Source organism: Trichechus manatus, unplaced genomic scaffold, assembly GCF_000243295.1.
Source record: "Trichechus manatus latirostris isolate Lorelei unplaced genomic scaffold, TriManLat1.0 scaffold00075, whole genome shotgun sequence".
Taxonomy (NCBI): domain Eukaryota; kingdom Metazoa; phylum Chordata; class Mammalia; order Sirenia; family Trichechidae; genus Trichechus; species Trichechus manatus.
The window spans coordinates 1,130,142-1,155,836 of NW_004444011.1; the positions used below are offsets into that span (position 1 = coordinate 1,130,142).

General features: G+C 37.1%; 1 protein-coding gene across 1 annotated transcript in view; it reads right to left on the minus strand.

Moving 5' to 3' along the window:
• MYO3A (myosin IIIA) overlaps positions 1 to 25,695 on the minus strand; it is a 299,063-nt gene that overhangs the window by 128,804 nt on the left and 144,564 nt on the right. The window contains exons 14-15 of the mRNA XM_004380568.1: positions 15,665 to 15,763; positions 15,468 to 15,582 (exon numbers count right to left, since the gene is read on the minus strand). Of these exons, the coding sequence (XP_004380625.1) occupies positions 15,468 to 15,582; positions 15,665 to 15,763 (214 nt within the window). The remainder of the gene's footprint in view (positions 1 to 15,467; positions 15,583 to 15,664; positions 15,764 to 25,695) is intronic.

Sequence of the window (25,695 nt, forward strand, 5' to 3'; positions counted from 1 at the left end):
GAGCAAGGAAAAAAAAATCAATTATATGGAAACTGAATAACACCCAGCTTACAAACCACTGGGTAATAGAAGGAATCAGAGATGGAATCAAAAAATTCCTAGAATCAAACAAGAATGAAAACACATCATACCAAAAAAAAAAGTCGAGAAGGGAGAAGGTTGACATGTCGTGGGGTTGTTAACCAATTTCATAAAGCAATATATGTACTACTGTTTAATGAGAAACTATTTGTTCTGTAAACCTTCACCTGAAGTACAATAAAAAAAAAAAAAAGATTGTTCTCAACTAAATAACTAGAATTTCATCTGCATCTATGTATTCTGTCAAGGCTTTTTTGGATTGTAGTGTTAGCTTTGGAGAGATGTTACTGTAGATCTCTAGCATTTTGATGGACGAAGATTACCCTAGATTTAGCTAAAACTTTCCTGTAAAGTAGGATCCCAATTTCAAATCAAAGGAAAAACTATTTATCTGCCTGCCTTTCTTCTCCAACCCCACTTAGTTGTCTGAGATGACACTTTACTCCCAGGGCAAGGTCTTGAGAATATTCTCTCACAGGCCTGCAGCAGGAATACTCAAGGTGGAATTGAAAGCTTTCAAAGAGAAGGCTTATAGGGTTTAATTACTACATAGGGTTTAACTCTAAGAATGTAAGCATACATAAATATTAAGAAATCTATCAACATAATATAAAATATAAACAAACTTCTGCAGGTAATACCATGTAATATTATGGTGACTTTAAGTGGGATGACTTAGTGCTAAACTTGGTGATTTGAAGGAGTTTTCATAAGGTATTGCTGATTTAAAAAAAAAAGACATAAAAAAGTGTGTGTCGTATGATCCCATTTCAATGGAGAATACCTATCATCAGAATTGAAAACAGCAGAAGTTCCATATTTGGAGAAATTCTATTTAATTAGCAACAAACTTTTCTCTATGTCAAGAACACTTATGTCTCTAGAAAGGTAACTTTCTGGCAAGCAAATTGATCATCCATTCTCATTGTTGTTGACAATCTTCCATTACAGAATGTAGTCAACAATGCCTTCAAAATTGACTGACTACAAAATGATTAGATTCAATAACTTCACTTCACATGATGTGAATGATTTTTGCAAAAGCTGTACTTCTTTCAGCATCTCTACAGCTTATATCTTGCTGTTCAAATTTTCTAAACTTAGGGAGAATTACGTTTGTTTCTTTGTTTTTAACTTAAGCTTTTAGTAGAGATTTGAAAGCCCAAGGAATCTCAGTTAATTTTTTAGCAGACACATGAGCTGTTTAAACCTGCTGAACATCATTCATGACAATGAAATGAGTTCAACAAATTGCACATTATTTTCCAGAAAGAGTTCACCTAAAAGCCTGATTCACATCCAGAGTAAAGTCTTCCTTTATCACAGGATCTGAATCACAGAACCAGCAAAGCATTAAACTTTGCTAAGAGCAGAGACTGCAAGCATCTGTAAAAGGAGACTGACCAAATTGAAAGGAATCCCTATTAAGCAACATCCTTTGTTATAAAAATTTTAAAAACCAAAAAATAAAAAAGAGAGAAGTGGAGTCAACATGACCTCCTAGACAGATGCATTGTGCTGTCCCTCTGCAGCAAATACCCAAAAAAATAAGTAAAAAAGATACAAATGTCAATTCTGAAACCCTAAGCATCAAATGAAGGGGTAAAGAACTAGACAAAACACCAAATGGAAGAAGAAACTGATGGAAAACAGAGAACTCTCCCACACTACTGAATCAACATCAGGAGGTGCACAGCAACTGCCCAGTTCACTGTAAGCCACCTCGCCAAACCAGTGAACAGAAAACAGTGCTCGATCTACCTGCTGCTGCCTTGCCCACCTGGACAAGGTGATGAGAGCTATCATGCCAACAGATGAGCAAGCAGCAAATACTGGCCCACCCACCATGACATATTAGAACAAAACAAAAAAGCAGGATGAAACGAACAAACATAGAATAAGCAAAACAATAGCATAATGTTTCAGAGACAGCAGTCACTAACAAAACATATAAAAAAGCAAGACAAAATGGCTCCAGCAAGTGACCCAAACAAAAAATTCGATAACCTTCCAGTAGGAGAAAAGGCAGTGGAAATATCTGATATGAAATTCAAAAGACTATTATTTAGAGCTCTCCAAGAGGTTAGAAAACAGATCAAGGAAAGCATAGACAAAACAAAAGAAAAAATAGACAAAATCATGGAACACATACCCAAAATCAAGGAAAACACAGACAAACAATAGAAGAATTCAGGAAAATAATACAAGAACAAAATGTAAAAATAAATAAACAATTAGAAATCATACAAAAACAGCAACTAGAAGCCCAGAGGTTAAACAACAAAATTTCAGAAATGGACAACTCAATAGAATGTTTTAGGACCAAATTTGAAATAATGGAAGAGAGAATCATCAAGATTTAAGACAAATCCATGGACACCACTTTGTTTGAGGAAAAATCAAAGAAAAGAATGAAGAAAACCTAAAAATTATATGCGACATAATCAAGAGTAAAAATTTGTGCATGATTGGAGTTCCAGAACAGGAGGAGAAAATGGCAAATACAGATAAAATTGTTGAAGATTTGCTGGAATAAAACTTTCCAAATATTATGAAAGATGAAAAGCTGACCATCCAAAAAAATCAAAGAACCCCACACAGGATAGACCCCAAAAGGAAGTCACCAAGACATATCATAATCATCCTTGACAAAACCAAAGACGAAGAAAGAATCCTGAGAGCAGCTCAAGACAAATGAAAAGTCACAAAGGGGAAACAATAAGACTAAGCTCTGATTACTTGATGGAAACTATGTAGGCAAGAAGGAAATGGAATGACACATGTAGACCCTTGAAAGAAAAAGAAAAAACAAACTGCCAATAGAGATTAATATATCCTGTAAAACTCTCTCTCAAATACAATGGATAAATTAGGACATCTCCAGACAAACAGAAATTAAGGGAATTCATAAAAACCAAACCTAACGTACAAGAAATATTAAAGGGAGTCTTTTGGTTAGAGAACCAGCAACATTAGACAACAACCTGAGTATAGGACACAGAACAACATCAGCCAGATAACAACATAGGTAAAGAAATCTCAACAATAAAACAAAGCTAAAAGACTTAAAACAGGGAAACAGAGACATCAATCTATAAATGACGACAATGTCAAGACAATAAAAGCAGGAATAAACGATGAAAGTATAAAACTTTCAAATGGAGAGGAAGCCAAGGCAATATCAAGTAATAAAAGACTGGTTCAAACTTTGGAAGATAAGGGTAAATTTCAAGGTAACCACAAAAAATTAATAAACCTATTCATCAAAATTAAAAAGAAGAAAAAAACAAAGACTAAGTAAACACTAAACCTATAGCAAAAGAAAAGAGAATTCACAAGCAAAAGGAACTCACCACAGGAAAGTAACAGGAAAAAAGGAAACATCAGCACCACAAAAAAAGCACAACAATATGACAGCAATAAACTCATACCTATCAATAATCACACTGACTGTAAATGGCTTAAAGGCACCTGAAAAGAGACAGAAAGTGGTATAATAGATAAAAAAGCACAATCCATCAATATGCTGTCTACAAGAAACACTCCTTAGACACAAAGACATAAATATATTAAAAATCAAAGGATGGAAGAAAATATATCAAGCAAACAGTAGCCAAAAAAGAACAGGATACTAATACTAATTAGTAATACTAATTTCAAATAAAATAGACTTTAAGACAAAATTGACCACAAAAAAACAAAGGACATAACCTTAGTAAAAAAAAGGAAGACATAACCTTAGTAAATATCTCCACATTCAGTGACAGAACTCCAAATTACATAAAATAAACTCCAGCAGCACTGAAAAGACAGTTCCACAATAATAGTAGGAAACTTCAACACACTGCTCTTGGAAAAGGACAGAACATCTAAAAAGAGACTCAAAAAAGATCCAGAAAATCTACAGGCCAAAATCAATGAACTTGTCCTCAAGACATATGTAGAACACTCCACCCAACAGCAACAAAGTAAACATTCTTTTCCAATGCACATGGAACAGTCTTCAGGACAGACCACATATTAGGCCACAAAACAACCTCAATAAAATAAAAAATACCAAAATAATACAAAGCATTTTATCTGATCACAATGCCATAAAAGTAGAAATCAATATCAATAAGATCAAGGAAAAAAATCAACACATGTAAACTAAATAACACTTTGCTTAAAAGCAACTGGGTGTTAGAAGAAATCAAACAGGGAATAAAAAAATTCATACAATCCAATGGGAATGAAAACACATCATACCAATTGACTCAGAGGTCAATTTATAGCAGTAAATGTACACGTCCAAAAACAACAGGCCAAAATAAAAACTTTAGCCCTGCAACTCAAACAAGTAGAAAAAGAGCAGTCAAAGTAGCCCACAGTCACCAGAAGAAAGGAAATAACAAATATTAGAGCAGAAATAAATGAAATAGAGAACAGAAAAACAATAGAAAGAATCAACAAGACCAAAACTTGGTTCTTTGAAAAGATCAACAAAATTGACAAACCACTGGTGAAACTAACAAAAAAAAAAAAAACAGAAACAGGACAGGAAGCAAATAAAGCAAATAAGAAATGAGATGATGGACATTACAACAGAGCCAAGTAAACTACAAAGAATCATAACAAAATACTATGAAAAATTTCAAACAAATGCACAGATTTTTAGAAACACACTACCTACTTAAAGTAACACAAACTGAGATAGAAAATGCAAACAGAATCATGACAAGAGAAGAGATTAAAGAGGTAATAAAAAAGTCCCAACAGCAACAAAAAAAGCCCTGGCCCAGTGGCTTCACTGGAGAATTCTAGCAAACATTTAGACAAGAGCTCACACCAGTACTACTTAAACCATTTCAGAACGTAGAAAAGGAAGGAATACTCCCAAATTCATTCTCTGAAGACAGCACAACCCTGATACCAAAGCCAGGCAAAAATACCATAAAATAAGAAAATTACAAACCAGTATCTCTCAGGAATATAGTTGCAAACATTCTCAACAAATTCTAGCCAATAGAATATCGGGATTCATACCAGGTATGCAAGGATAGTTCAACTTTAGAAAAATAATCAATATACTCCACCACATAAATAGAACAAAAGAAAAGAATCACGTGAGCATTTCAGTTGATGCAGAAAAGTCCAACATCCATTCCTGATAAAAACACTCAATACAATAGTAATAGAAGGGAACTTCATCAACATAATAAAGGGCATCTATACAAAACCAACAGCCAGCATCATTCTCAAAGGAGAGAGGCTGAAAGCATTCCCCCTAAGATCAGGTACAAGACAAGGATGCCCTACATCATCATTCCTATTTAATATTGTGCTGGAAGTCCTAGCAAGAACAATAAGGCAAGAAAAAGAAATAAAAGGCATCCAAATTGGAAAAGAAGAAGCAAAACTATCCCTATTTGCAGATAATAATATCCTATACATGGAGAACCCAAAAGATCCCACAAGAAAACTACTGGAACTAATAGAAAGATTCAGCAGAGTAGCAGGTTACAAAATTAACATACAAAAATCAGTTGGATTCCTACACACCAACAAAGAGAATTTTAAAAAGGAAATCAGGAAAATAATACCATTTATAACAGCTCCTAAAAAGATAAAAGTTAAAATAAATCTAACCAGGGACATAAAAGACCTACACTAAGAAAACTACAAAACACTAGTGCAAGAAACCAAAAGAGATCTACATAAATGGAAAAAACATACCATGCTCATGGATAGGAAGGCTCAACACTGTGAAAATGTCAATTCTACCCAAAGCAATTTACAGATGTAATGCAATCCTGCTCCAAATACCAACAGTATTCTTCAATGAGATGGAAAATTAAATCATCAATCTTATATGGAAAGTATAAGCAAGGCATTATAGAAGGAAAAAAAAAAAAAACAAAGTAGGAAGCCTCACACTATCTGATTTCAGAACCTCCTATACAGTCACGGTAGTCAAAACAGCCTGGTACTGGTACAATGACAGACACATAGACCAATAGAACAGAATCGAGAACTCAGATGTAAATCCACACACCTATGGTCAGCTGATCTTTGACACAGGACCAAAGTCCATTAAATGGGGAAAAGGTGGTCTTTTTAACAAATGGTGCTGGCAAAACTGGATGTTCATCTGTAAAAAAAATGAAACAGGATCCATACCTCACACCATACACAAAAAACTCACAGTGGATCAAAAACCTAAATATAAAACTTAAACTGATAAAGATCATGGAAGAAAAAAATAGGGATAATGCTAGGGGCCCTTATATATGGCATAAATAGAATACCAAACATAACTAAAAATGAACACATAGCAGAAGATGAACTAGATAAATGGGACCTCCTAAAAATGAAACACGTTCATCAAAAGACTTCACCAAAAGAGTAAAAAGAGAACCTACAGACTGGGAAAAAAATTTTGACTACAACATATCCAACAAAGGTCTAATCTCTAAAATCTATAGAATACTTCAACACCTCAACAACAAAAATCCAACTAAAAAACGGGCAAAGAATATGAACACACACTTCACCAAAGAAGACACTCAGGTAGCTAACAGACACATGAGGAAATGCTCCTGATCACTAGCCATTAAAGAAATGCAAATCAAAACTACAGTGAGATACCATCTCACTCCAACTTTCCTGGCACTAATAAATAAATAAAAAAAAAAAACACCCAGAAAATAACAAATGTTAGATAGGTTGTGGGGAGACTGGAACTCTTATACAATGCTGGTGGGAATGTAAAATGGTACATTATATGGAAAACAGTATGTCATATCATTTAACAGCTAGAAATAGAAATAACATATCCAGCAATCCCACTCCTAGGAATATATCCTAGATAAATAAGAGCCATCACATGAATAGACATATGCACACCCATGTTCATTGCATAATTATTCAAAATAGCAAAAAAATTGAAACAACCTAAGTGCCCATCAATAGATTAATGGAAAAACAAATTATGGTACATACACACAATGGAATACTATGCAACAACAAAGAACAATGATGAATCTGTGAAATATCTCACAACAGAGATGAATCTGGAGGGCATTATGCTGAGTGAAATAAGTCAATCACAAAAGGATAAGCATTGCATGAGACTACTATTACAAAACCTCAAGAAAGGTTTACACACAGAAAAGAACAACCTTTGAGGGAGAGGGATGGAGAGAGGAAACCACTAACTAGACCGTAGACAAGTGTCAACTTTGGTGAAGGGAAAGACAACACACAATATAGGGCAAGTCAGCACAACTTGACCAAGGCAAAGCCAGAGAAGCTTCCTGTTGTTGTTAGGTGCTGTGGAGTCTGTTCCAACTCATAGCAACCCTATGTACAACAGAAGGAAATACTGCCTGGTCCTGAGCCATCCTCACAATCATTGTTATGCTTGAGCCCATTGTTGCAGCCACTGTTTCAATTCTTCTCATTGAGGGTCTTCCTCTTTTTTGCTGACCCTCCACTTTACTAAGCATGATGTCCTTCTCTAGGGATTGGTCCCTCCTGATAACATGTCCAAAGTATGTGAGACATAGTCATGCCATCCTTGCTTCTAAGGAACATTCTTGCCACATTTCTTCCAAGATAGATTTGTTCATTCTTTTGGCAATCCATGGTATAGTCAATATTCTTTGTCAACACCATAATTCAAAGACATCAATTCTTCTTTGGTCTTTCTTATTCATTGTCTACTTTTGCATGCACATGAGGCAACTGAAAACACCATGACTTGGGTCAGGTGCACCTTAGTCTTAAAGGTGACATCTTTGCTTTTCAATACTTGAAAGAGGTATTTTGCAGCAGATTTGCCTAATGCAGTATGTCATTTGATTTCTTGTTTGCTGCTTCCATGGGTGTTGATTGTGGATCCAAGTAAAATGAAATCCTTGACAACTTCAACCTTTTCTCTGTTTATCATGATGTTGCTTATTGGTCCAGTTGTGAGGATTTTTGTTTTCTTTATCTTGAGGTGTAATCCAGACCAAAGGCTGTGGTCTTTGATCTTCATCACAAAGTGCTTCAAGTCCTCTTCACTTTCAGCAAGCAAGGTTGTGTCACATGCTTAACGCAGGTTGCTAATGAGTCTTCCTCCAATCCTGATGCTTCATTCTTCTTCATATAGTCCAGCTTCTCAGATTATTTGCTCAGAATACAGATTGAATAAGTATGGTGAAAGGATACAACACTGATGCACACCTTTCCTGACAGAAGCTTCCTAGACACATCGTAACACTTTGAGGTACCAAGTTGCTGGGGCTGTGGGCTGAGGACCATGGTCTCAGGGTACATCTAGGTCAATTGGGATAACATAGTTCATAAAGAAAATGTTCTATATCCTACTTTGGTGAGTACTGGCTGCAGTCTTAAAAACTTGCGAGTGGCCATCGAAGATACATCTATTCGTCCCATCCCCACTGGAGCAAAGTATAGGATCATATTTACAAATAGGGATAGTTTTACCTCTTCCTTACCAATTTGGATGCCCTTTATTTATTTATTTTTTGCCTTATTGCTATAGCTGGACTTCCAGCACAATGTTGAATAACAGTAGTGATAAAGGGCATCCTTGTCTGGTTCCCATTCTCAAGGGGAATGCTTTCAGTCTCTCTTTGTTGGGAATAACATTGGCTGTTGGTTTTGTATAAATGCCTTTTATTATATCGAGGTATTTCCCTTCTATTTCTATTGAGAGTTTTTATCAGGAATGGGTTTTGCATTTTGTCATTTGCCTTTTCTGCATCAATTGATAAGATCATTTGGTTCTTTTCTCTTGTTTTATTTATGTGGTGGATTACTTTGATAGATTTTCTAATGTTGAACCATCCTTGCATACCTGGTATGAATCCTACTTGGTCATGATGTATTAATTTTTTGATATGCTGTTGAGTTCTATTGGCTAGGATTTTTTAAGAATTTTTGTGTCTATATTCATGAGGGATATTTGTCTGTAATTCTCTTTTTTTGTGGTGTCTTTGCCAGGGTTTGGTATCAGGGTTATGTTGGCTTCATAGAATGAATTTGGGAGTATTCCTTCCTTTTCTATGCTCTGAAATAATTTGAGTAGTACTGGTGTGAGCTCTTCTATGAATGTTTAATAGAATTCTCCAGTGAAGCCAACTGGGCAAGGTAGGGCTTTTTTGTTGTTGTTGCTGAGAATTTTTTTTTTTTTTAATTTTCAATCTCTCCTTTTGTTAGGGGTCTGTTTAGTTTTTCTACCTCAGTTGCTGTTAGTTTAGGTAGGTAGTGTGTTTCTAGATATCTGCCCATTTCCTCTAGGTTTTCAAATTTGTTGAGTACAATTTTTCATAATATTCTTTTATGATCCTTTTTTATGTCAATTGATTCTATTGTGATAACACCCATCTCATTTCTTATCCCGGTTATTTGCTTCATTTCTTGCTTTTCTTTTGTCAGTCTGGTCAATAGTTTTTCAACTGTGTTGATGCTTTTGAAAAACCAAGCTTTCATCTTGTTGATTCTTTCTGTTGTTTTTCTGTTCTCTTTCATTTATGTCTGCTTTAATCTTTATTATTTCCTTTCTTCTGGTCAAAAAGAACACTTCAAGTTATCATCAAAAAGAACACTTCAACTTTCATCCTGAAGTACAACGCTATCAGTAATAGGATAATATCCACATGCCTAGAAGGAAGACCAGTTAATACAACTATTATTCAGATTTATGCACCTATCACTAAGGCCAAAGATGAAGAAATTGAAGATTTTTACCAATTTCTGCAGTCTGAAATTAATCAAACATGCAGTCAGGACACATTGATAATTACTGGTGATTGGAACCCAAAAGTTGGAAACAAATAAGAAGCATTGGTAGATGAAAAATATGTCCTTGGTGATAGAAATGATGCCAGAGATCACATGACAGAATTTTGCAAGACCCACTTCTTCACTGTAAATGCCTTTTTTCCAAAACATAAATGGCGACTACACACGTGGACCTTGCCAGATGGAATATACAGGAATCAAATAGACTACATCAGTGGAAAGAGATGATAGAATAGCTCAATATCATCAGTCAGAACAAGGCCAAGGGCCAACTGAGGAACATATCATCAATTGCTCACCTAGCAACAACAACAAACTCACAGCTATCAATAATCACACTGAATGCAAATGGCTTAAATGCACCCATAAAGAGTCAGAGAGTGGCAGAATGGGTAAAAAACTTGACTTATCAATATGCCATCTACAAGAGACACACTTTAGATGAAAAGACATAAATATATTAGGAATCAAAAGATGGAAAAAATATGTCAAGTAACAGTACCAAAAAGAGCAGGGGTGACAATACTAATTTTAGTAAAATAGGTTTTATGGCCCCCTGTAACTCAGAACTGAAGTCACTCCCTAAGTTCACCCTTCAGCCAAAGATTACACAGGTCTATAAAACAAACAATAACACAAATGAGGAAAGTGCTTCTCAGTCCATCATGTAAATGAGACCAAATGGGCAACTCCTGCCCAAAAGCAAGGATGAGAAGGAAAGAAGCGATAGGAAAATGGGACGTATGGAAACAGGGAACTTGGAGGAGAAAAGGGGAGAATGTTGTCACATTGCCATCAATGTAACAAAACAATTTGTGTATAAATTGTTTAATGAGAAACTAATTTGTTTCGTAAACTTTCACCTAAAGCACAATAATAAACAAAAAGAACTCTATCAACATAATGTAAGATATAAACAAACTACTGCAGGAAAAACAGTGTGATAATATGGTGCCTTTAAGAGGGCTGACTTAGTGTTAAATGAGGTGATTTGCAGAAGTTTTCATAAGGCATTTATGAGTGGAAAGAAAGATATAAAAACTGTGTATAATATGATTCCATTTTATAAAACAATGACCAATGAATACAGATATATGTACATATTTGCGTGTGTGTGTGTGTGTCTACAAGCAGGGATATAGATATGTAATTTTGGATTATATACTGAGTTGTTAACATCCAGTAGTTGGAGAAAGGGAAAAGGAGCAAATATGGATGGAAGAGGGGTAAGATACATAAGAGAGAACTGAACAAAAAAGAAGTTTTTAGAAAGACTGCACTAGAAATTTACAAGCTGATCCTAAAATCCATATGGAAAGATAATCTTCAAAAATCAAAAAATAAAAATAATCTTGAAAAAGAAGAATAAAGTTGGAAGACTCACACTTCGATATTTCAAACTTAATACAAAGCCACAGATATCAAGACAGTGTGGTACTGTCATGAGGGTAGACATATAGATGAATGGGATAGAATTGAAAGTCTAGAAATAAACTCACTCACCTGTGCTCAATTAATTTTTGACAAGGGTACCAAGAGCATTAAATGGGAAAAGAATAACCTTTTTAACAACTGGTGCTTGGACAACTGAATATCTGCATGTAAAAGAATGAAGTTGGAGCCCTACCTCATACCATATATAAAAATTAACTCAAAATGGATCACTAACCTATATATAATAGCTAAAACTATAAAATTCTCAGGAGAAAACATAGGGGTAAATTTTCATGACATTGGATTTGGCAAACGATTCTTGGATATGACACCAACAACACAAGCAACCAAAGAAAAAAAATAAATTGGACTTCATAAAAATTAAAAATGTTTGTGCTTCAAAGGATACCATCAAGAAAGTGAAAGGACAACACAAAGAATGGGAGAAAATATTTGCAAATCTTATATTTGGCGAGGGACTTGTATTTAGAATATTTAAAGAACTCTTACAACTTAATAATAAAGAGATAAGTAACCCAACTGAAAAATAGACAAAGGATTTGAACAGGCATTTCTTCAAAGCAGGTATACAAATGGTCAATAAGCACATACAAAGATGTTCAACATCACTAATTATCAGAGAAATGCAAATAAAATCCACAGTGAGGTATCACTTCACACTCACGAGTGGCTAGTATCAACAAGTCGGATAACAAGTGTTGGCAAGCAAGTGGAGAAACTGAAACCCTCATACACTGCTGATGCGAATGTAAAATGGTCCAGTCGCTTTGGAAACAATAGTTCCTCAAATGGTTAAACAGAGTTACCATATGACCCAGCAATTCCATTGCTAGGTATAAAGTCAAGAATAATGAAAACATATGTACACACAAAAGAAACTTGTAATGATTGCCTATAGCAGCATTATACATAATAGCAAAAAGGTAGAAACAACCTAAATTCCCATCAATGGACAATTGGATAAATAAAATGTGGTATATCCATACAATGGGATATTATTCAGCCATAAAAAGAATGAAGTACTGATACAAGATACTGTATGGATGAACCTTAAGAATATTATGCAAAGTGAAAGAAGCCAGGGATCACATTTTATACGATTTTATTTGTACAAAATGTCCAGAATAGACACATCTTTGGAGACAGAACAGATTATTGATTAACTACACTGGGTGTTTAAAAAAAATTTTATTGTACTTTAGATGAAGTTTACAGAACAAACTAGTTTGTCATTAAACAGTTAGTACACATATTGTTTTATGACATTGGTTAACAACTCCACGACATGTCAACACTCTCCCTTAAACAGTTAGTATACATATTGTTTTGTGACATTGGTTAACAACCCCATGATATGTCAATACTCTCCCTTCTCAACCTTGGGTTCCCTATTACCAGCTTTCCTGTTCCCTCCAGCCTTCTAGTCCTTGTCCCTGGTCTATTGTGCCCCTTTAGTCTCGTTTTGTTTTATGGGCCTGTCTAATCTTTGGCTGAAGCGTGAACCTCGGGAGTGACATTATTACTGACCTAAAAGGGTGTCCGGGGGCCATAGGGCCATACTCTCGGGGTTTCTCCAGTCTCTGTCAGGCCAGTAAGTCTGGTCTTTTTTTGTGAGTTACAATTTTTTTCTACATTTTTCTCCAGCTCTGTCCAGGACCTTCTATTGTGACCCCTGTCAGAGCAGTCAGTGGTGGTAGCCAGGCACCATCTAGTTGTACTGGACTCAAGTCTGGTGGAGGCCGTGGTAGTTGTGGTCCTTTAGTCCTTTGGACTAGTCTTTCCCTTGTATCTTGTTTCCTTCGTTCTCCCTTGCTCCTGAAGCGGTGAGACCAGGGGAGTATCTTAGATGGCTGCTCACAGACTTTTAAGACCCCGGACACTACTCACCAAGGCAGAATGTAGAACATTGTCTTTATAAACTGTGTTATGTCAATTGAGCTAGATATTCCCCGAGACCATGGTCCCCACAGCCCTCTGCCCAGCAATTCAGTCCCTAAAGGAGTTTGGATGCGTCTATGGAGCTTCCAAGACCTTGCCCTGTACAAGTTGTGCTGGCTTCCCCAGTATTGTGTACTGTCTTCCCCTTCACCAAAGTTACCACTTATATATTGTCTATTTAGCGTTCCCTGCCTCCCCTCCCTTGTAACCACCAAAGATTGTTTCTTTTTGTGTGCAAGGCTTTTCATGAGTTTTTACAGTAGTGGTCTCATACAATATTTGTTCTTTTGTGATTGACTTATTTCACTCAGCATAATGCCCTCCAGATTCATTCATGTTATGAGGTGCTTCACAGATTCATCACTGTTTTTATCGTTGCATAATACTCCATTGTGCGTATGTACCATAGTTTGTTTATTCATCTGTTGATGGGCATCTAGGTCATTTCCATCTTTTTGTATTGTGAACAATGCTGCATTGAACATGGGTGTGCATATGTCTATTCATGTGATGGCTCTTATTTCTCTAGGATTTATTCCTAGGAGTGGGATTGCTGGATCATATGGTATTTCTATTTCTAGTTTTCTAAGGAAGTGCCATATCATTTTCCAAAATGGTTGTATCATTTTGCATTCCCACCAGCAGTGCATAAGAGTTCCAATCTCCCCACAGTCTCTCCAACATTTGTTATTTGCAGTTTTTAAAAATTTGTGCCAGTAATTCTGGGGTGAGATGGTGTCTCATTGTGGTTTTGATTTGCATTTCTCTAATGGCTAGTGATCATGAGCATTTCCTTATGTGTCTGTTGGCTGTTTGAATGTCTTCTTTGGTGAAGTGTCTGTTCATTTCCCTTGCCCATTTTTTTTTTTTTTAAATTGTACTTCAGGTGAAGGTTTACAGAACAAATAGTTTCTCATTAAACAGTAGTACACATATTGTTTTATGATATTGGTTAACAACCCCACGACAAGTCAACCCTCTCCTTTCTCAACCTTTGCCATTTTTTAATTGGATTATTTGTCTTTTTGTTGTAGAGGTGTTGGATTTTCTTGTAGATTTTAGAGATTAGACCTTTGATTTGTACTGGACAAAATTTTTTTCTCTGTCTGTGGGTTCTGTTTTTACTCTTTTGGTGAAGTCTTTTGATGAGCCTAAGTGTTTAATTTTTAGAAGATCCCAGTTATCTAGCTTATCTTCTGTTGTTAGTTATGGTTTGTATCCTGCTAATGCCATGTATTAGGGTCTCTAGTGTTGATCCTATTTTTTCTTCTATGAACTTTATATTTTTTGGCTTTATATTTAGGTCTTTGATCCATTTTGAATTAGTTTTTGGATATGGTGTGAGGTATGTGTCCTGTTTCATTTTCTTGCAGATGGACATCCAGTTTTGCCAGCACCATTTGATGGACTTTGGGCCCTTGTCAAAGATCAGGTGACCGTAGGTGGATAGATTTACATCTGGGTTCTCAGTTCTGTTCCATTGGTCAATGTATCTGTCATTGTACCAGTACCAGGCTGTTTTGACTACAGTAGCTATATAGTAGGTTCTGAGGTCAGGTAGTGCAAATCCTCCTACTTTATTCTTCTTCTTCAGTAGTGCTTTACTTATCTGGTGCTTCTTTCCTTTCCATATAAAGTTAATGATTAGTTTTTCCATCTCTTTAAAGAATGCTGTTAGTATTTGCATCATGATTGCATTGTATTTTTAAATTGTGTGGGGTTTCTTTTTAGACTGATGAAAATATTCTAAAATTGTGGTGATGCATGCACAAGTATGTGAATATAGTAAAAGCCATGGAACTATACACTTTAAGTAGGTGAATTGTATGTTATATGAATTATAGCTTAATGCAGCTGTTATTAAAAAAGACCACACTGAAAAAGACCATGTAATATGATCATATTGATGAGTTTATATAAAATTGTATATATGTGGGGGATGTAAGTATAAGTACAATAAAAGATTAAGAACAAAACCAAATCCTAGTATACTTAAAAGCCACTAATTCCTCATCTATAAAGTAAATATTGTAATTCTATCTATTTCATAAAGTTGTTTCAATAATTAAATGGATAATTCCTGTTAAAGCACTTACCACAATGCCTAGCACATATTAATCACTCAATAAATGCTAACTCTTATGATGTGTGATGACAAAATGATACTCCATAAAAAGACACAAAGTATGTTTCATACTTACCTCCATTGTAAAGCCTATGACTTTGAAACATTGCTCTGTTAATTCATATTGAGATTTATAGAAACTATTATGTATCATGTCCTGTACTGTTCTGAGGTGGTCATTTTGTAGGTACCTGAAAAAAATATGAGAGAAAGGATAAAAATCTAAAATTAAGTGGAAAGTATTATTTACGGAGGTACAACTTGCAGGCTTACCTGGGAGGTTTATTTTCAGGCAATTTGTAATGGGCTAGTTTCTTCTTTTCAGTTAATCCAGCATAGATGTAGTAAAAAATATGAAAATTTTTTTCTCCACTGAAAAAAATAAAGACGTTTTCAGTAGGTAGTTAGTAAGAATATTTACTAACTGTTAAAATTACTTGGAGATACAATTATTAAAAACAACAAAAACTTTGAGTGGCAACGTAGGTTCTCCTGAACACTTGATTTTAACTTTCTATGGTTGTTATTGTCCTTATTGCCAAAAATCAGTGTCACTAAATTCAAGACACTGTGCTAAGCACTTCAATACGAATCATTTAACACATATTTGTGAGTGACTATTAGGCATTGTTCTTGATACTGGTGACAACAGCAGGAGCAAAACAGTAAAAAATCCCTAACTTCCTGGAGTTTACATGCCAGTTGGAGCAGACAGAAAAAGAAACAAATAAATAATATATAGTATGCCAGGAAGTTCTAAATGCTACATTATCTCATTTAGCCACTGTAAGCCCTTTAGGTAGGCATGGTTTACCCATTTTATGTACAAGGAAACTGAGGCTTAATGGAGCTACCAGTCGTGCCCAAGGTCATGGAGTTGTTGGCTGAATTGGATTCAAACTAGGTCTCCTTGACCCCAAAGTCCAAATCTTTAACCACAGTTTTACATTGCCTTTCTGGGGCTCAGTTTTCTTGCTTGTATGAGAAATGCTTTTTGTAACTCTCAAATTCCATGAACCCATGGTTCTCTGTAAAAATAAAATTTTCCAGATCCAACACTCTGAAATAATACAATTAAGGGAATATGAGTCACAACAAGGCAAGGCTCTGACTCTGGAATATCTTCCACAATATAATTTCATTTCTTTTGTTTTTGTAGGTTTTGTTTTTACTGAGACTTAATGTTTTTCTTCTTTTATTTTGATGAGTAGGTTTGTTAACTTTCTTTGTGGTTACCTTGAAATTTACCCTTTTTTTCCTAGGTTTGAACCAGTCTATTATTGCTTGGTATCACCTTGCCTTCCTCTCCATTAGAAGGTTTTGTACCTACACGTTTATTCCCTCTTTTATTGTTCTGATGTTATTGTCATTTACGATTAACCTCTCTGTTTCCCTACTGTAATTCTTTTGGTTTTGGATAGTCCATGAGAGTTCATTTCCTAGGTTGGTATCTGGCTGGTACAATTCTGCATCCTAGATTCAGCCTGTGGTCTGATATTGTTTGTTTTCACATTGAATGACTCTCTTTAATAATTCTTGTAAGATTGGTTTGGTTTTTACATAGTCCCTTATTTCTGTTCATCTGGAAATATTCTATTTTCACCATTATATTTGAACAAGAGTTTTGCAGGGTATGTTATTCTTGGTTGGCAATTTTTTTCTTTCAAGGTTTTATATATGTCATCCCATTGTCCTCTTGCCTGCATGGTTTCTTTCGAATAATCCGAGCTTAGCATTATTGTTTCTCCTCTGTATGTGACTTTTTGTTTTTCTCAAGAGACAGGATTCTTTGTTCGTCTAGTTTCAGAGAGTGTGATTATGATATGCCTTGGTGATTTTCTTTTGAGATCTATCCTATCTGAGGTTCGTTGAGCTTCTTGGATGGTCAGTTTTTCATCTTTGATTATATTGGGGAAGATTTCTCTCAACAATTCTTCAATGATCCTCTCTGTGTTTTCTGTTTTCTCCCCCTGTGCTGGAACTCTGCTTTTGATTTTATCCCACATAATTCTCAGGGTTTCTTCATTTTTCTTCATCTTTTTTCTGATTTTTCCTCAGAGTTGTAGCCAAGTGTTTATCTTCAATTTCGATGATCCGGTCTTCCATCATTTCAAACCTGCTCCTCAGCCCTTCTATGACACTGTTCATTTCTGAAATCTTGTTGTTTATCTTCTGGATTTTTCATTGTTGTTTTTGTATGATTTCTAGTTGTGAATTTATTTTAGCATTTTGTTCCTATATTATTTTCTTGAATTCTTTCATTTTTTTGTCTGTATTTTCCATGAATTTGTCTGTCTTTTCCATGAATTTGCCTATTTTTTCCTCATTTTTGTTTGCTTTTTGCTTCAACTCTTGGATAATTCTGAGTATTAGAGATTTGAATTCCCTATCAGGTAGTTGTAGTGCCTTTTCTTCCACTGGAAAGTCATCTGGTGTTTTATTTTGGACCCCTTCTGGAACCATCCGGTCCTGTTTTTGTATATGTTTTGATATTGTCTGCTGTCTTTGGGGCATTCAGTAGTTATTTTCCTCACTTATTGATTGTGGATTTGTTTGTTTCATCCTGCTTTTTTGTTTTATTTGGTTATGTCTGAGCAGGCAGGCTATGCATTCTTTGTTGTTTGCTTGTCTGTGATCATAATACTTTTCACCTCCTTGTCCAATGGGCAGGGTCAGTCACTCAGGTATGGTACAGCAGGGCTGGTCCAGTGGAATGAGAATTGCTGGGATTGGTTGTTTTTGGCACTTACAAGGGCCAACAGGGCCGACTGGGAATCAGCGCAGGGCACGTTCCGGCAGGCTGTGCCTGTGCTGCTTGGGAGTGTGATGTTCAGTGCACGGTGCAAGTAGGCAGGAAGGAAGGGGGAGATTGTGATGTGTGGAGCTAAGATGGGTATGGGAAAGAGGAGAGAGAGGAGAAAGGAACAGGAGACAAAAACATACACGCAAACAAATAAACAAAAAAAAAGTGCTAAGGGAGCTTGCTATTGGAGTGGAAAGATGAGAGACTGAGAAATGGATAAAAACAAAAAGGAAAAAAAGGGTAAAAAATGAATAAATAAAAATAAGAGGAAAAAAAAAGAAAGAAAGAAAAGCCCCCAGGAATCCCACCAGTGTGGCTGCTAGGACTGGGGAAGTTGCTCCCAGGCCATGAAGTACAGCCTGGCTAGAATGGGTAGAGGTGTCACACAGTGCCAGGTATTCAGGAGACAGGAAGAGAGAGTAAGGATAGAGAGATGAGAAACTGGAAATGAAGAAAGACAAAAAGGGAAAAAGAGAGAGAAGAAAACAAAATGAAGAAACAACAACAACAACAACAACCACAACAGAAAGAAACAAGAAAAAAGAAATGCCCCAAGGAATGTCACTGTGTGTCTGCAAAGAGTAAGTGAGTAGTTCCCAAGCTGTATGGTACTGCCTAGCTAGAAGGGGCTCCCAAGCTGAGAAAACAAACAAATCAAATCAGAACAAACAAACAAACAAACAAGCAAAAAAAGCCCCAGGAGTCCCTCCAGTGTGGTGACAGTTTCACAGTCAAGTGGTGTTTCACAGCCTTTCAGGAAGAAGCAAAGATAACACACAGAGCCAGGTATATGACAGAAAGGAGGGGGAGGTGCTGAGAGGTAAGGAAGAAATCTAAAGATGCGGAAAAAAGCAACACCAGCAGCCAACAAATGGCACTCAAGGCTGGCCAGTGCAGGTGGGTGGAATCCAAGGGACACCGGGGTGAAGCCAGTGCTTCCCAGCCAAGAGACAGTGGCCACAGGAAGCAGAGGAGGCAGAGTGGGAGTGAAGAAGGGTGGGGGGTGGGAAAGTGTATATCACTGGTTACTGGTTGTTCTGTCTCCTGTTGGAAGCTCTGTGAAGCTACTTTCTCGTAACCCCTGTTCACTGATCTCTGACAGCAGTCCAAGATGCTGGAACCTTGCTGCGGTAGCTGATAGGGGACCTCTGCCTGTATCTCTCCTTGCTCTCTGTTCTCAGTCAGTTTCTTATTCCATTAGGTGCTTGGCTGAGTTCTTTATCTCTTCATTTTATGCTTAGGGTTTCAGGATTGACATGTGACTCTGTTTGACTTAATTTTTCGGATCTTTGCTGTGGAGGGGTGGCATGGTGCTTCTATCTATAGCGCCATGTTGCCTGGAAGTCTTCCACAATATAATCACTGGAACTTTTTAGTACCCCTTCCTCTCTCCTTTTGTGCCTACTGCCCAATGTTCTTTTTGCTATGGTGGGTTCTTGGGATGGATCGATTTCTCATGGAGATCAGTCACATTCTCTTCTAAAACAGAGGAGGGTGATTTTACTGCTTTGCAGCTTCACTGTCTCTGCTGGCCTCTCTTCAGCCCTGCATAGCTTCCATTCTTGATGATCCTAGTAGCCATATGGGAGACCTGGGGTTTGCATCTGCACATGGTAGTCCCCTTATCATCCTCCCCACTGGGCCCTCCTCTCATTTCAGGTGGTCCTATATACCCACTTGAATACTCACTCTGTTATCACCAAGCTCACCAGGACTGGGGTTGGGGCAGGAAAATATTCCTCCTACAGAGGTCAAATTAATTATAACCTGAGGCCCTGTTCTCTTCATTTCTTTTTATTTTACTCATCTTTCAGTTAATATAAGACTCCTATCCCATCACAAAGATTTGGATGTTACCATCTTGCTGTTGTTGTTAGTGGATGTGGAGTCAGTCCCTGAATCATGGTGGCCCCATGCACAACAGAATGAAACACTGTCCAGTTGTGTGCCAACCTCATGATCGATGGATTGGACCATTGTAATTCATAGGGTTTTTTCATTGGCTGATTTTCAGCCTTTCTTCCTAGTCCGTCTTAGTCTGGAAGCTCCGGTGAAACCTGTTCAGCATCATAGAAACTCATAAGCCTCCACTGATGGAGGGGTGGTGGCTGCACATGAGGGTGCATTGGCCAGAATCGAACTAGGTCTTCTGCATGGAAGGCGAGGATTCTACCACTGAACCACCAATGCCCTGGATGTTACCACAGGGCCTGGTTCAGAAGGTACTAAATTTTTGCTGTACAACCTTTCCTCTTGCCACCTTTGCCAACTGGGCTTAGGGTTCTCTCCCTTATCAGCCTTCATAGGGGGACTTCAGCAGCTTGTCTCCCCTCTTGCCCCTCCTCTTTCTCTCACCCTTCACAATCTTTATTGCAAGATAAGGGAGCCAGTGAAGCATTTTCAGAAAAGGTATAATGCTATTAAGCAAAGATAGCTTTTGATAGCTAGGATAAAATTATTAAGCAAGGATAACTTTTTTTTTGTCTTTGAAAAAATAATTTCTTTTTTGTTGTTGAAAATATACACAGCAGAACACACCCCAATTCAATAATTTCTATATGCACATTGATTAAGTCTTCAAGTTTTGCAATCATTCTCACCTTTCTTTTCCAAACCGTTCCTCCCGCATTAACATAAAGTCAATGCCCCCTAAGCTTCCTATCTAACGCTTTGAGTTGCTGTTGTCAATTTGATGCTACATAGATAGTTCTTAAAATAGCACGATGCTCAAGACAGACTTTCTTTACTAAATAAGCTAAACTACTGTTTGGTATAAAGAAGACTCCAAGGGATATTTTTGGCTTAAGGTTTAAAGATCATCTCAGGGCAATAGTTTCAGGGGTTCATCCAGCTTCAGTGGCTCCAGGAAGTCTGGGTTCCATGAGAATTTGAAATTCTGTTCTTCATTTTCCCCCTTTTTAATCGGGATTCTTCTATAAAATGTTTGCTCAAAACATTCAGTAATAGTAGCTGGGCACCATCCAGTTCTTCTGGTCTCATGGCAAAGGAAGCAGCTGTCTTGGAGGCAGTTAGTCATGTATTCTGTTTAAGCAAGGATAGCTTCTAATAGCTAGGATAATATTATTAAGCAAGGTAGTTTTGAGCAAGGATGCCTTTGAATGTTTCCCACTTGAAGCACATGGAACAGAAAAAAGCATGTTTTATGATATGAATAATCCTACACAGATTACTTTACCTAAAAGGTAAGAAAGGATTTAAAACTTTCCTAAGTCTCCTCCTACAGTATATTCTGGAGTATCATCTCAATTGAGATGGAAATTTTACCTTTGCTCTCTCTAGAAATGATTTATTCTTGCAGTACACAGAGATTTTCCTCAGAATCAATGGTAACTCAAATATTCCTAACAGATGCCCCCATACATTTACTTTTCCAACGATGCAGTAAAAGATGTCTGGAGGTTTAGGACATCTGTAGTTTTGTTTTATAATTTTTAGCTTTGGTTCAAGGTTCTGCCGAAAACAATAGTAAGATTAATTTTTACAGAAACTTCTTAAGGGTTCCATCACACAATTCATGTAAGTTTAAAATAACACTGCTAAGGTTTAATGTTTGTGCCATAGCCAACTATTTAAGTCACTCATTTCTAGTCTTTCCTGAAGGTTAACAAATAAAAATGCTTAATATAAAAGTACACAACCTAAGAAAGTGATTAATACAGATCTCTGCTCTTACTTCTATGTATTCTGAAAGAAAGGAATACATTTTCGAAAGACAAAAGTATGGTGCTATTGATTATTCTGCATTCTGTGTTGAGTCTTCCCTGAGTTTGGGAGGGCATAATGCCACTAGGCCTTGGCAAAGAGTTCAAATGTTCAGGAAATCCAAATATTTCAAATTTCTAGGTCACAGTTAACAAGGAGTTGAGATAAAATAGCGGCAGAGGAAGAGGAAAACAGAGGATAGGTGTCAAAGTTATTGTAGAGATCAACTCTGTACAACGTGACAACTATTTAGACATGGAGAGTGAAAGGAGAATTAGAGGTTTATATAGACAGAGGAGGATGGTTCCAGTCACAAAAGAAAGAGACTATGGGAAAAGAAACAGGTTTGGGCAATGTATATTTGGTTGACTGTGCAGTGTTTTGTTCTGTTGTACACAGGGTTGCTATGAGTCAGAACTGACTCGACGTCACCTAACAACAATGTATTTGGTTGCATATGAGATGGCAACAGGATATCTAGGTAGCTGGAGATGGGAAAATTGAACTTAGCTAAGAATTGAGAGAGAAGTACATCTTTGGGTGTCAATCACAGAGCTATATCAGTTGAGGCTATGGTATCTGAAGAAACTGCCAAGCAAGAGAGTATAGAAAGAAAAAAGCCCCAAAAAGAAATCTTTGGTAAGTGTACATTTTGGGAATGAATGGAAGAATCTAAGTCAGAGAAGAAAAATTCAGAAAGGTAAGAGTGGAATCAGGAGAATCCAGACATGGAAACAAAGAAAGGTGAGGGTATCAAGAAAAGGGGTGGTCTACAGGGCCAGACACTGGAGTGAGGTCTGGCACATCCTCCCAACCAGGACAGGCTACATTCACACCTTCCTCTCCACCACCAATTACTTGTCGCGGTCACCACTCATACGTCAATGAAACACTAACATTACATATGAGAGAGGATAGAACAAAATTAAAAGTTTTAGTTCTTGTTTTTTTCTCACAACACATCTTCTCTCAGAGGGGCACAGCATATAATTTAGTTTGCTTCGTTCTAACGAAATCACATTGATTGAGCCACATGTCACTCCTTTACCGCTAAATGCTGCAATGTACAATTAGAGAAGTGACTCACAAATGTAAACACACAAAATTAGTGCTTTTCTCCTTAATTATCAGTTTATATTTAATGAAAATTGTGATTTGATGAGACCTGGAGATGCTATAGCAAATATACATACTGACTTTCAGTGGCTCAACAGTCACAGTTAAAGAAATACGAAGACACCTCCAAAGATTGCCCACCTCCTATCCTGCCACAACAACATTAAAGCTTCTTCACTTAAGAACACGGAGCACTGTAACATGCCACACACTCTCAGCGACTAGTACTTCCTAGGTCAGAATACCCTGGGGGCAAACGTAGGCTATTAGCAAGTTAACCAAAAATCAGTTGCTGTTGATTCAAACTCATGACCACCCCATGTGTGTCAGGGTAGAACTGTGCTCCACTGGATTTTCAATGGCTGATCTTCCGGAAGTAGACGGACAGGTCTTTCTTTCAAGGTGCCTCTGGGTGGACTACAACCTCCAACCTTTCGGTTAGCAGCCAAGAGTGTTAACACTTTGCACCACCCAGAGACTCCCTCAGCAAGTTAACACATGATAGTTCTCTGACTGCGGCCCTACCCGCAATTGTGGATCATCTAATACTTCTTCAGATACATCTAGTACTCCACTCACCCAATTATAAAAAGGCCCTCAGGGCTCTCATGGATGTTTATCTGCCCTGGACCCTGGGGATCACCTGTGCAGCCAAGGCCTCCAACACCCTCACACCCGTGGCAAAGTCATCACAAGGGTGTGACTTAATCCAACCGTTAAACCTTTCAATAATAAGCATAACACTTGGAAAGTCAGCTTTGTATTATTAAGGTCCCATGGGGTATTCATAGAACAGTTCTTCTGGTTTTTAACAGCTCCCTCCTCCTAGACATCCATTCTCCTTAATTCCCCTCCCTTGCCACCTATCTGCTCACTCTTAGAAGATGAACTAATTTCCTAATGGCCTGAGACACTAGAAACCAACAGGTGGTCAGTAAGCTTGGTATCAAGGTCTAAGTGGCTCTCCAGTAAACCATAAGCTTCCTGACCACAGGATCTTTTCTTATTCAGCTTTATAACTCCAGGACCTAGTACGGTTCCTAGCACAGAGTAGGAACTCAGTAAACAACTGTCAATTGAATGGATGGATAGATGAATGAATATGCGGATGAATGTTGGGCTTTGGGGTCAGACACAGAGATATGGGCAACTTATCAGAATTCTCTTAGTCTCAGTTTCTTCATTTATAAAATAGACAATAATACCCTTCTCAGTGGACCACTATCAGAATTAAAAGAGATGATGTAAAATGCTTAGCACAGTGCCTGACATAGAGTAACTGCTTAATAGATAATATTCTCTCTTCTTTCACAATAGATAGCCCCATGTCTGCCACTTTTTTTCATATCTCCTATGAAGTCTAGCAAAGTACTGGACATGTGAGAAAAACTCAATGAATGCTTCCTGAAGTAAACTGTAATAATAGTAGAAAACTGCAGTGGAAGTAGCTGTAATTTATATTTATGAGCATTATCCAGCAAATGACTGCAATATGCTCATTTTCTTCTTGAAATTATGTAGTGTCTCTTTAAAATTATCTGCATTTAGAAAATGATTTGATTTCATCACAGATTGTATGGTAGTACCACCATTAGAAAGGCAATATAGAAATAAATGTGTCCAGAGATTGGGATGGGATAACATGGGCAAGAAGAGGAGAAAAGAACTTATTCCTTTAAAAGAGAGTAATTGCATTAAAAAAAAATGTCTGCCCTGGTTCTCCTCTGCCCCGTCAGATCTATGTATGCCTTGCTCTGTGACCCCAGTGGCTAACCCCTACAGACTGCAATATCTGGGGTCTCTTGCTTTCTGGCTTCCAGTTGATTCAACCAATTGGAAGCACAGGTAGGAAACCGGAAGAAGGGAGACGAGAGATCTTGAGGTATTTATCCCCTTTTCTCTCCCAAACAGTGCTGCATTCCTTTAGGGCAACAGCTCTTGACAGTGGCCCTCTTCCAGGCTCTGTAGTGCTGTTTCCTCCCATTGCCTCCAGCCCTAGGAGTAGTAATGGTTTCTCACCGTCATTAGTTCAGGGGTGTTTCACCATCCACTCTTGGTTCTTCAGTGCGCACTCTACCTTTGTAAATCATTCTCTCAGTTAAACCCTTTTGAATTTGCTCTTTCTAGCCAGGTCCCTGACTGATATAGTACATTTAAATTTATAATTAAAAAAAGCACCTACTAAGAATTTTTCTATCACACTTCTGATATTTTTATTTTCAAGGACTACAAAATTTAAAAATTTAAATTTAATTTGAAAACATAAAAATTATGTTTCCTAGAATTTAAAAATTCGGTTGAAATACAGCAAAAGAAATAAATTGATGCAAAGACTGGAAAAATATTTCCTCATAAATTATAAGGTATCTGTTCTCAACTTGGAGCTCTGGTGGCGCAGTGGTTAAAAGTTACAGCTGCTAACCAAAAGGTCGGCAGTTTGAATCCACCAGCTGCTCCTTGGAAATCCTATGGGGCAGTTCTGTGTCTTATAGAGTCACTATGAGTTGGAATTGACTTGCCAGCAACGGTTTTGGTCCTCAAGTTATAACTGAGTTGTATTTCAACCTGATTGTAAATTTGGAACTTGGAATGCTTTTCCCCAATAAACAACGCTGTAAACCTAGAATAGTTCGTTAGACCAGCTGGAAAAAGCTTACTTAAT